At 39.4% G+C, this 12867-nt stretch overlaps 1 protein-coding gene across 3 annotated transcripts in view; it reads left to right on the plus strand.

Annotated features, from left to right (window-relative positions):
- rptor (regulatory associated protein of MTOR, complex 1) overlaps positions 1-12867 on the plus strand; it is a 427059-nt gene that overhangs the window by 226865 nt on the left and 187327 nt on the right. For all 3 annotated transcript variants that reach the window (XM_078571169.1, XM_078571168.1, XM_078571170.1), the window contains one exon: positions 4653-4712. In XM_078571169.1, coding sequence (XP_078427295.1) covers positions 4653-4712 — 60 coding nt within the window. The remainder of the gene's footprint in view (positions 1-4652; positions 4713-12867) is intronic.

Raw genomic sequence — 12867 nt, forward strand, 5'->3', positions numbered from 1 at the left:
AACTCGTCTCTTCTGGTGTATGATTACAAATGTTATCGCTAATTCAAAGACACAAGATAGGTTTTCTTTTTGCAGATTTTTCAGATTTACAATATTGTAAAAGCATAAGCATTTAAGTTTTCCAAATATTAAGAGAAAACAAGGAAGACGGAATTGAATGGGCTTGATTTTGCAGGCAAACCACAGGGGAGCCCCAAAATCCATTCGAATTCCTTGAACAGCAGAAGGTGGAGCAATTCAGATATTCACGAGAAGCCGGGTTAAAGTGATTAGGGAGGGAGAGTGGGTGGGGGTTGGTGGTGCTAAAGAATAGAAAGAACAAGTCTTCAAAGTATAACAAGCCTTTAAGGAAGGAATGGGTAGGAAAGATGAGTACCTGGGACCTCTCCAAGAGGTAATTGGAGCTTGCAGACAAGTTGAGTTAAACACTTGATCAGTCCAACTCACTCAGTAATGTCCAGCAATATACTGGGGTGCCTCGAAGGGGCAATGTAGAGAATTAAATGCACATTATAATTATCAGGTCCTAACCATGGTGTTTTGTGATTCAGAATTTATTTTGTGTTATAAACAGAAATGGACCATTGTTGTGATGAATGTTTAACAATGCTTTATACGCTTTATAAAGTGGATGCCACACTGCATCTTTTGATTTTATTTATTTACAATTTTACATCAGTTGCGAGATACTTCCTACTCCCTACTTAAAACTGCTGTAAAATTCTGTTTGGTGTTGTGTTGAAAATCACGTCCAAGCTTGACTTAATTAAGTAGCATGGATTAGTGTGTAGTATTTCCTATTCATTGAAGTTGAGAAATTAACAAAATCCATTTTTACAGAAAGCTCTTTGAAATTTTAAAGGATGAATTTTCTTTTTAGTAGCCTAAAGGTTAAGCTATTTTCTGTGCTAATCCACTTGCATCTCTATATAATCTTTCATTTCGCCAGTCAGACACAGGAAGTGTGCTTACAGGACAGAATTACTCATCAGCCTTGGGATTGTATGAAAGTACTAAGACATCAAATCAGGATGACAGGATACTTGCATTCTTGACCAGTGTATATGAGTGCCCCATTTGTGCTCTCCCTTTAGTTATTTTCATATTGCTGTATCAATGCTTCACACAGCTTACATAAGAAATAACCCCTTTCAAGAGTACATTCTGTTGTCTATAGGCTCAAAATTTAAACTTGAGTGTTTTAAATTTTGCCTGATGTGGATCAAGTTTTATTTTTTAAATTGACATCAAAGGTTTTCAATAACCACCTCCTGGAGGATTGCCACTTCGTTGATTGTGAATTTGTTTTTGCCAAAAGTTCCCACGCAAGTTTAACAGTTCAAGTATAATAATTAAGTTGTCAAAATGTATTTGGATATCCAAAGTTCATAAATAAAAGTGCTGACAGTAAATAAAAAGCTCCCCACATGCAGTATTACCAAGGTAAATTCCAAGCCTTACTCTCTATATAACCCTTTCAATATGTTCAGGTGGAGAAATTGGAAAGATTTGGCAGCAGCCCAGAGATTAGCGAAAGTTGCTATACTCCAGGTTAGTTGAATTCTGAAGTGTATGCAGATAATTTAACCAATTGGAGAAAGTTTTCAGATGATTAGTGAAAGTGCATGCTATCTGGAGATTGTGATGCAAAAAAATAGTTGTAAAGTGTACTCTTTGGTTAAACTTGCCTGTTTTGATGCACAAATCAATCAGTGATTTTATTTTAAATTCCCACTTGCAAATATTTTTGGTAAATCTTCTATCTGTTTCTTTTTATAAAGGGTGACTATATGTTTGGTTTCAATGAAAGGGTTCATTTCTGTTCAATCATTTGCAAACTGCTGATTAGCACTGAAATCACATTCTACAATTAACCTATAAGCTGCTCTGCATGTATTCCAGTTACTCTGAGGAAACTACCTGAAAAAATCAGATTCGTTTATTGTTAATAAATGAAAATGTTACTTGGTAGAATTTATACTTATCTATATGAGTAATCCATAATGAGACGCAAGGCAGTTAGGGGATGATTAATGACATTTTAAATCTATGTGCCTGTGTCATTTTACAACAAATCCTTCATAGAGATGTTGACAATTTGCTTCTGATTAAAAATATTTAAACTAATTAGGAAAATGGGAGGTGTATTTAAATGATAGCATGGCAGTTGCTTGATTAGATCATAGAATCAGTATCACATTGGAAACGAATGAAAAAACATTTCAAGTTCAATATTTAGTTAAAGGGAAAAAGACTGTAATGTTGATGCTGTAAATTAAATTGATATGCTGAAAATCCAACTCTTTTTTTTCATATTTTTTATTAGTTGTAACGAGAGCATTCTCTCCTGTTTGCATCATTAAGAATAGCATCTAACACTGTCTTGCAGAGTTTTATCATATTTTTAGGCTCAAAGTTTGAACTTTTTCCCATACTGTTTTATGGGAAAATATTCCAAAGTGCAACTTTAGCAGATTTAAATGAACAATTGGCAAAAATACAGCTGACTAATGCCAATTTAAATTGTTTAATTAATTGCATTATAAGTTGGTAAAGAACAGGGCCTCTCTAGGATTGGAGGCAATTGAAGTAGGCTTTGTACATGACAGCATGAAGGATTTTGTTTGAACATGTGGCTGGATTTCAGCATACGATCTTAGATCTTGGAAAAATGGTTTTGCGGTCACCAGCACATCAATGACACTCGTTCTTTATTATGTATAGACTTGCCCTCAGAATATTTCTGGGATTTTACACTGTGATCAAACTGTCAAAGCAGTGTGACACCCTCTATGGATGATCCGAGACCAGTGTGACCAGCACAAACAGCTATATGTCTCTTCAACCAAACAGATTGAAGAATCCTTCCTGAGGCACGCAGTGCCTAAGCTAGGAAGTATAAGTTAAAATATTGTAAGATCAATGTAAGATTATGAACAGAAAGCAAAGTAAAGAGTGCAAAAGAGGGATATTTTAATTTATTCTCACTTGGGATGTGGACATCACTGGCAATTCCAGCATTTGTTGCCTATCCCTAATTTCCATCTGAGGGCAGTTAAGAGTCAACTACATTGCTGTGGGTCTGGAATCGCATGTAGGCCAGACCTGGTAAGGATCTCATATTTCCTTCCCATTAGTAAACCATTGGGTAAGGGTATCAGGAGATATAGATGAAAGACAGGTAAACAATGTTGAGATACAGAGAAAGGTGTACCTTGATTTAATTGGATGGCTGAACAGGCTCTAGCTGGATAGCCTATTTCTGTTCCTGTGTTACGTGGAAAGAGAGCATGTGATGTCCACTGGTACATTTGAAGCCTTTTCTAATCAGTGAGCAGTCCCAATGGACGTTATCTGCATCAATAATGAAGAAAACTAAATCTTAATTTAATTATACAATTTTATTTTAACTGATCTATTTGTATTAGTGGTATCTTACTCTTGCAGAGGTCATTTGTCATGTGTATTTTGTCTGGTGACATTGGCCAACCCCAGGGTTGCTTTATTGGCCCTTGTTCAAAATAGAGTAGTTTCTGCTTGGAGTGCTTCATCATAACGTCCTTCTTGATCTGGAGGTTATGATCGAGTGTCATAGTTTGATGCACTTGAACCTAAATACCCTCAGCTGCAAATTCTGGTGCAGGAGGTGGAAAATTGTCCAAGTTGGGGCAGATTAACTCTCCCAAATATACTCAGAGTTCATTCCTACATCCGAGATGCCTGGAATTTGGAAAGATCCATGCTCCATCTCTAACATTCCTCATTTTGACTACAATAATAAAATTTGTGGCAGGCATATGCCAGAACAAATTCTGCCAATTGTAGACTTGAATCTTTTGTTGGTCGATAACGAGATAGGTGCCTAGCCATTTGACCTGAGCTATTGCAGAAGACTTATTTTAAAATTAACGAAAGGAGAATTAAATAGAAAATAAAAAGAAACCTCAGTGGTCACATGGTCAACATACTTCAGATGGAAGGAGCGTCTGAGAATTAATCGACAACTAAAGTCGTGGGAGTTACTAATCTGATACAGATTATCTCGACAGCTATATGTGGTGTTCACGTTCCTTTGTTTTTTATTTATTCCTTCAATTTGAGTTGAAAGAAAGGAAAATTGTACTGTTTGGCCTCCAATTCTACCAATTTATTTCGTAACATGAATCTCAGCAAAAATAATTTTCACATGCAATTCCAGTTTAATGCATAATGACAAGATGGCAGCTGTATATTTAGAGACAACTTTGAACGCAATGTGATATTGAATAGAATGTGAGTAAGCTTCAGTGAGCTGCACATTACTGGATCAGGTGCAGTGAAACTTACATGACCCCTTTTCAGGCTAACTTCAGGTAATCTCCAAGTAGTTTCAAGCTGCAGTCACTGGAATTAACAAGTATTGGTGCATATCTTTCGATGCATATGTTTTTTTAAGATTGGGTTCCTTGCATGTCATAGTCAGATGCTCCCTCTTCCTCTGGCTCCCTCCCACAAAAGCTACTTTCTCCAAGGATTATAAAATTGAAAAGTTATAATCTCGTAAATTTTGGATGTGGTGCAATAATAATACGACTCTCCGTCATTAAGCAATTATAATTTTAAAATCCTGCCTCCCCACATACACTTAGTTATTTGCTGTTTGTTATTTGCAGGTTCTGTATGCAAAGGAGTGCCAAACTAGTGCCTGGAGTTACACTGGACTTGATAGAAAAGTAAGTAAGTTGTGTATTATTTTTGTGTTGGCCTGCAAACTCTTATTTTATGTACATTTAGCAAACCCCCCCCCCCCCCCCCCTCCAAACAGGTCAGTGATTTGCTTTTGTCAAGTTTTTTTTCCTCCCCACACTACAGAAAAGACCAATGCAGCAAGTGCTGCATTTCTGAAAATTGGGGGATGGGAAGACAGGCAAGAGTTGATTATTTTTCAGTCATTTAAGTGCACATTTGAATTGTGGAAGACTTCTATATGTGCAGAATATGATGTTTGGTATTCATATCATTTGGCAACTCTTAAGATACCGAAGCAGTCCATGTCCATATGCATCAGACTTGGGCTGATAAGTGGCAAGTAACATTTGTGCCACACAAGTGCCAGGCAGTGAAAATATCACATTTGCAACAGGAGAGAATCCAACCATCTCCCCATGACATTCCATGGCATTACTATCACTGAAACACCCATTATCAACATCCTGGGGGTTACTATTGACCATGAATAGCCACATAAATACTGTTACAAGAGCAAGCCAGAGATAGTTCCGGACTCCCTAAAGCCTGTCCACTCTATCTACAAGGCACAAGTCAGGAGTGTGATCAGACACTGTCCACTTGCCTGGAGGTGATTGCGGCTCCAATAACATGACACCATCCAAGACAAAGTATTTGACTTGATCAACCTTAAACATTCACCCCCTTCACCACCGATGCACAGTAGCAGCAGTGTATACTATATACAGGATGCACTGCAGCAATTTGCCAAGGTTGCTTCATTCACAGCATCTTTCAAACCCGTGACTTCTACCGCCAAGAAGGACAAGGGCAGCAGACACATGGCAACATCACCTGCAAGTTTCCCTCCAAGCCACACATTATCCTGACTTGGAACTATATCACTGTTCCTTCACGGTTGCTGGATTTAAATCTCCCTTCCTAGCAGCACTGTGAGACTACCCACACCAGATGGACCAGTTCAAGAAGGCAGTTTACACTACCTTCTCAAGGGCAGTTAGAGATGGGCTACAAACGGCCTTGCCAGGGAAGCCCACATCCCCTGAAGGAATATTAAAAAAACATCTTTTAAAACCCCAAAATAGTCTAACTGTAGGTTAATTTAGTGCTCCAAAATTTGAGATTTCATTTATTGATATTGAATGAAGAATGCAGGGGACCATACCAGGAGCAGCACCAGGCATACCTAAAGATGAGGTGTCAACCTGGTGAAGCTTCAACACAGGACTACTGGCATGACAAACAGCGGAAGCAGCATGCAATAGACAGAGCTAAGTGACCCTACAACCAACAGATCAGACCTAAACTCTGCAGTCCTGCCACATCCAGTCGTGAATGGTGGTGGACAATTAAACAACTAACATGAGGCTCCACAAATTTCCCCATTTTCAATGATGGGGGAACCCAGCAGTGCAAAAGAGAATGTTGAAGTATTTGTAACTACCTTCAGCCAAAGGCGTGGAATGGATGATCTATCTCGGCCTCCTGCTGGGGTCCCCAGCATTACAGATGCTAGTCTTCAGCCAATATGACTCGGTCCACGTGATATCAAGAAACAGCTGTAGGTCCTGGACAAAACAGCTGAACTCCATTTGAGGTGAGAGTGACTGCCATCAAGGAAGCATTTGACGGGGTGTGGCATCAAGAAGCCCTAGCAAAACTGAAGTCAATGGGAATTAGGGCGAAAGCTCTTCACTGGTTAGAGTAATACCTAGCTCAAAATAAGATGGCCCTTGTTGTTGGAGGCCAGTCATCTCAGTCCTGGGACATCACTGCAGGAGTTCCTCAGGGCAGTGTCCTAAACCCAATCATCTTCAGCTGCTTCATCAATGACTTTCCTTCCATCATAAGGTCAGAATTGGGGATGTTCACAGATGATTGCACAATGTTCAGTATCATTCACGACTCAGATGCGGAAGCAGCCCATATGCAGCAAGACCTGGGCAATATTCAGGCTTGGGCTGATAAGTTGCAAGCCACATTCGTGCCAGACAATGACCATTTGCCAGCAAGAGAGAATCTAACCATCTGCCCTTGACATTCAATGGCATTACTTTAGCTGAATCACCCACTATCAACAGCCTGGGGCTACTGTTGACCAGAAACTGAACTGGACTAGCCATATAAATACTGTGGCTACAAGATCAGGTCAGAGGCTGGGTATCCTGCGGCAGCTAACTCACCTCCTGACTCCCCAAAGTCTGTCCACCATCTACAGGGCACAAGTCAGGAGTGTGATGGAATACTCTCCACTTGGCTGGATGAGTGCAGTCCCCACAATGCTTAAGAAGCTTGACACCATCCAGGACAAAGCAACTCACTAGATTGGCACCCCATCCACCACCTTCGACGTTCACTCCCTCCACCACTAATGCACAGTGGCAGCATGTACACAAAGCACTGCAGCAACTCACCAAGGCTCCTTTGACAGCACCTTCCAAACCCACAACCTTTACCATCTAGGAGGGCAAGGACAGCAGACACATGGGAGCACCACCACCTGCAAGCTCCCCTCCAAGCCACACAACGACCTGACTTGGAGCTATATTGCCATTCCTTCACTGCCACTTGGTCAAAACCCTGAAACTCCCTCCCTAACAGCAGTGGGTGTTCCTACAACGCATGGACTACAGCAATTCAAGAAGGCAGCTCACCACCACCACCTTAAGGGCAATTAGGGATGGGCAATAAATGCTGGCCTAGCCAGCGACACCCACATCCCATGAACGAAATTTTTAAAACTATTGTGCGCAAATAAAGGATAAATTGGAAAAAAAGGAACATTTCTCTTTCCCTTGATGCTTGTGAAATGCATGGTGCAGAATTAAGTCGGTAAGTAATTTCCATTGTTCGTGGCACTGCTCACCCTAAGTTTTTGGTTTGTGTGTGTTTAGGCACACTTTCATTTACTTTGCTTTCCTTTGTAGGTTTGTACTATTTGATTTGCAACTGACTTAATTTTCAGATTATTATAGAAAATTGGAATGGAAACATCTATATCCAAGTTTTGTAAATTGAGACCACACAATGGGGAATAATAGCTTTTTTAAGTGATTGAAATAAGATTTCATTCCAATATCTCTCCTATGATTGATTTTAATAGATCAGAAGTGCAGAGGTTACTTCAATTCTGCTGTCTTTATGGTCCCTTTCAATGATCAATTTCAGGCCATTTTGACATCCAAATTATCTTCATGACTGCATTATAGAAAACTACTAATATTTAGCTTCATAATTGCAGATTGACATTTTGCTATTATATGGGTTGGGGTGATGTGGGCATATTGGGAATATATAATTCTTGCTATTTCTGGCCATGATTGATACTTCTGACATAAAGCATCTGAATATGCAATTAGCAAAGAGAATTAGTTCAAGATATCAGTTGTTACATTGATAAATTTTCAATCAAACTAGATCAATAAGTTTAAATTCTGAGATCTCGTTACCATAAAAGCAATTTAGGATACTGTATTTTGTAATTTGTACACTGATGGTGGCAAAAGCCTTTAAAAAGGAAGAGTTTGCCTTCCCCCTTGGCTTCACTAAACTGAGTTATTATATCTGTTGTACACTGTATTACAGCTAATGTGCATAATTTGGTGCAAGTGATTGGTTATGAGTATATCTTGTGCCCATTGATGTTAGGGATATTAATGCCGAGCAATGGAAATCTTTCAGGCACTCTGGTGTCTCCATCAAACACTCCTAAGCTAAGTGTCATACTGTCAGGTGCAGAGCCTTCACTCCACTCTGACCCAGCAGTGTGCCTACTATACCAGTGCACACTTGCCATAGGAACTATCTTGTGTCATTTATCTGCGAGGTTGCTAATTAGAGCTAAAAATTAAGTGCAGTTTGTGCTGCAAGTCTGTGGCCAAGAGAAACTGGATTGGTTCTTGCCAAACTCATCACATGTAGGCCCTTACATCTAACAAACAGAAGAATCTCATCCCACCATTCTGAACTGGATTTGAGCAGAGGTCCACTGTGCACTGTCTGGCCCACTGCACCACATAATTACTAATCCTGCAGCACAGTACTTCACAATGCTACAATCTTTGGAACTGAAATGCATGTTCATTTCTGCAATTCCATTTGGTTAACAGATAGCAGAGAGTAATGGTGAATAGTTTTTTGTCCTGGATGGAAGTGTGCAGTGGTATCCCCCAGGGATTAGGACCTGTAGTAGGACCGCTGTTTGTTTTAATGTAGTTTAATTATCTGGATTTGGGGACAAAATGGTGTGATTTCAAAATTTTCGGCTGACACCAAATTCCAATATGGTAAACAATAAGAAGAATAGCAGACTTCAGCAGGACATAGACTGGTGAAATGAAAACATAGCAATTTCAGAGAAAAGTGGGAAGTGATGTATTTAGAATGTAGGGAAGCAACATAAACTAAATGATAGTTTTAAAAATGGTTTTAGAATCAAAAAGACCTAGGGCTTCACATACTTAAATCTTTGAAGGTGGCTGGACAAGTTGAAAAGGCTTTTAAAAAAAGCAGATAGGATTCTGAGTCCAAAAGCAAGGAAGTTATGCTAGACCTTTTTGTAAATCACTGGTTCAGCCTCAACTGGAATATTGTGTCCAATTCTGTGGACTGTACGTTGGGAAGATTGTCAAGGTCTTGAAGAGGGTGCAGAGGTGGTTTACTGGTGAGGTTTTTTATGCGGTGTCTTATGATCTGGAATCTGTCCGAAAGAGTAGTTGAAGCAGATTCTCTGGTAACTTTCAAAAGGGAATTGGTTAACTACTTGAAAAGAGAAAAAAATGACAACTGGGGGAAAGTGCAGGGGAGTGGGACTGATTCGATAACCCTTACAAAGAGGTGGCAAAGGCAGAATGGACCAGAAGGCTGCCTCCTGCTGTAAAATTCTGTAAAAGGTGGACCACCTAGTTCAGCAAGTGAATGATTACCTACCTTTAACTTAATTGCAAAAAATTTGGATTTTAATAACTTTAGGTTCTGCCTTTATCCATCTTACTCAAAGATAGCAGGAATCCCAAATGATTGTAATCAATGCACCCAGAAAACAGCGTGTGATTCAGATGATCTGAGCAATTTGTTTGTATGCTTCTAGCTGCTTAATAAAACTTATTAAACTTGGCATTAGAGTGACTCATTGTAGCTACAGCATCTTATTAGTTTATTTATGAATAACCCAAAGACGGGAGGTGAATAAATAACTTTCACATGAATTAAGCATCATATAAATTTGAGCAAATTACTTGAGTAATTTAAAAGTTAAGCATTAATTGTTCTGACGCAATATTTTACTATTGCTTGCATTGGTTAAATTTACACCTGCCACTCACTGTAGATACTTGAATTATTTCCTCTTTTCCCCTGACAGCGAGAATATAAAAATGATGGGCTGGAAAAGACCAACTAGCCTGGTCCTGATAGTCCTGACGCTCTGTGTATCACAAAACATTTACACCCTGCTCATCTGGAGCCTTTGAAATTTCCCGAGAAGGGTGAAAATCAGGTGATCAGTACTTGTCCAGGAGTTGAAACTGACCTTAATTTATCTTACCGCACCTACCTCATAGGAATTAACCTCCACCCCATCAGAAATGGGCCCAGCTCTCTGTTGAAGCAATATCACAAGTCAGTGTTCACCATGTGAGCTTAGAATCTGTTCCACAGGTCCACTCTTACCTGGGAAAAGAAGAACTGTCCAACATCCAACCTAGTTTTGCCCTTGCATAACTTGCATAACTAACCTGTCCAGTTGGAAAAAAATGGCCCATGTAAATACAATCTAATTGCCTCTTCTTTTAATAAAGCTGGGTCAAATCAATCCTGAATGTACCGTTTTCTTTAAAATTATATGGACCTCCCACTTTCAGCCTATTTGGGTAACAAAGGTGTTTTATATTGGGGATTAATCTTGTGTCCTTACTTTGCATCCTTTCCAAAGCCTCAGTATCCCTCACCCATGTGAGGAGACCAGATCTGACACATTGTGCAAGATCTTGATTTTGCTAATTTGAATAAAGATAAAAAGGTCACCTTTGTTTTGTAGTGAATTGTCCTGTGAATGCAACCTCGAATCCTGTTTGCTATAGTTATAGTTTCATGGTGTTAATCACAAACATTTAGAAAAGGAAACATTGTAATCCCAGTTCTTTCTGTTGTCATTAGCTTCTACCTTTTCCTGTATGGTGTATGTAGATTTAGCATTTGACCTTCCCATGTACCCGCGCAATACTTTGGTAAGTTAAAGACCATTTTCCAAACGTAAGTCAATGCCCTCAACAAGTTGAGATATGCATGCAGTAGTTGAACATCTTTTTCAGTCCTAATACACGCATATTTTGGTGTTGACTGCAAACTTATAGATCATTTCCCAGCATCTCCATATTGTCACGATCCCTTTAGAGACCTTTAGCTTTTACAAAGAAATTCAAACTTCCAGTGAATGATTGAAAGGGTCACAAAACAAGATTTCAAGTTTTAACTGTAACAAACAAACCAAAAGCAACATTGACAAAACACTATTTTAGTAGGCAGCTTGTATTTTAAACTATGGAAAATATCCCTCATTTGACATTTAAAATGACTGAAAATTTCCCTCTACAGTTATACTTTATCTGTCCCTTAATTAGACACTTCATTCTCTCTCCCTCATAAGACCATATGATGTAGGAGCAGTAGTAGGCCATTCAGCCCATCAAGTCTGCTCCACCATTCAATGAGATCATGGCTGACCTGATAATCCTCAGCTCCACTTTCCTGCCTTTTCCCCATAATCCCTGATTCTTAACTCTCAGATTCTTGCAGACTAACACTGTCTGCGATGTTCAATGATGTTTTTAGGGAAATCTGCAGCTAGATCCTACTCTTGCCCTTTCAAAGTCCAACCTCATGGCGATGTGAAACACACAGGCCTTGTGTTCAGGTAGAAATGCTAATTAGTCATCCTCTAGATCCCCAACTGCATTCTATCTTGGAACTAAATAGACTGTTTAAAGTGTAACTGTTTACAACACCTGACATTCCTAACACCTCCCTGGATCTTACTGTCACCACAGCTGCTCTGGTCATTGTGTACAGGATGAATATCTTGCCCTGTTGGGATTTGGACTGTATACTAAACCCCAGAGTAAGAAAATTCTTGTTGGAGAATAACCGTATTGGCAAAAAGGACAATCGCTAATTTAGAATGCAAACTAACGAGGCTTATTGGACAACAAAGATTAATACTTCCACTAGCCGAGGCATGGCATGATACACTGTCTTTCCTGTGGGTCCCAGGACTTCTGGGGTCTTCTCTTATTAGTTCCTGGGATCTAATCTCTGATTCTTGAAGCATCGTAGATTCTAACTTAGTCGACTTAATTCTAATATACATGCAAAAATACCTTTGCAGCTTTAAGACATCTGATTTCTCAGTCTGTCTATTCCATAGCCACTTGCTGAATGCTTTCTCTCTTTCTCTCTCTCCCAGTCTACAATTGCTGCTGAGTATGAAGGGAGCTTTCACTTTCTTTGTAAAGCAACAATCTTGAGCCCTAATACTGATCTAACATTGATACCTTGGACTACTTATGGCAAATCCCAAACCTATAGTCATCTCTGGGTTTCTTACGGCAAACCCTAAACCTAAATTTTACTCCTTGGTTTCTTGTGGTCAACCCCAAACCTATATACCGATTACATTAGTCATTACTGGGTTTCTTGCAGTAAATCCCCAAACCTACATGTGGGTTCCTTATGGTCAACCCCAAACCTTTCCTGTCAACTGGCACAACTACTAACTCCTAACCCAGCAAGAGTCCCTTTTAACAAAAATAAAAGCAAAATACTGCGGATGTTGGAGATCTAAACTAAAAAGAGAAAGTGCTGAAAAACCTCAGCAGGTCTGGCAGCATCTGTGAAGAGAGAAACAAAGTTAATGTTTGAATCCAATATGACTCTTCTTTGGAACCCCTTTTAGCAAATCCAAAGACCACAGTGCTGCTCCCCTATTTTTATATGCTTTTGCCAGCATCTTTTGCATCATTCAGTTCAAGTCTGAGGACCTGTGTAAATACAACTAATAACTTTTCCCAAATATTTGTAACTCCTGACCAATGGGAAGAATGCTCATGGCTTTCCCACAACCACTTAACCTTAACTTAAACT

Source organism: Cetorhinus maximus, chromosome 24 (assembly GCF_964194155.1).
Source record: "Cetorhinus maximus chromosome 24, sCetMax3.hap1.1, whole genome shotgun sequence".
NCBI lineage: Eukaryota > Metazoa > Chordata > Chondrichthyes > Lamniformes > Cetorhinidae > Cetorhinus > Cetorhinus maximus.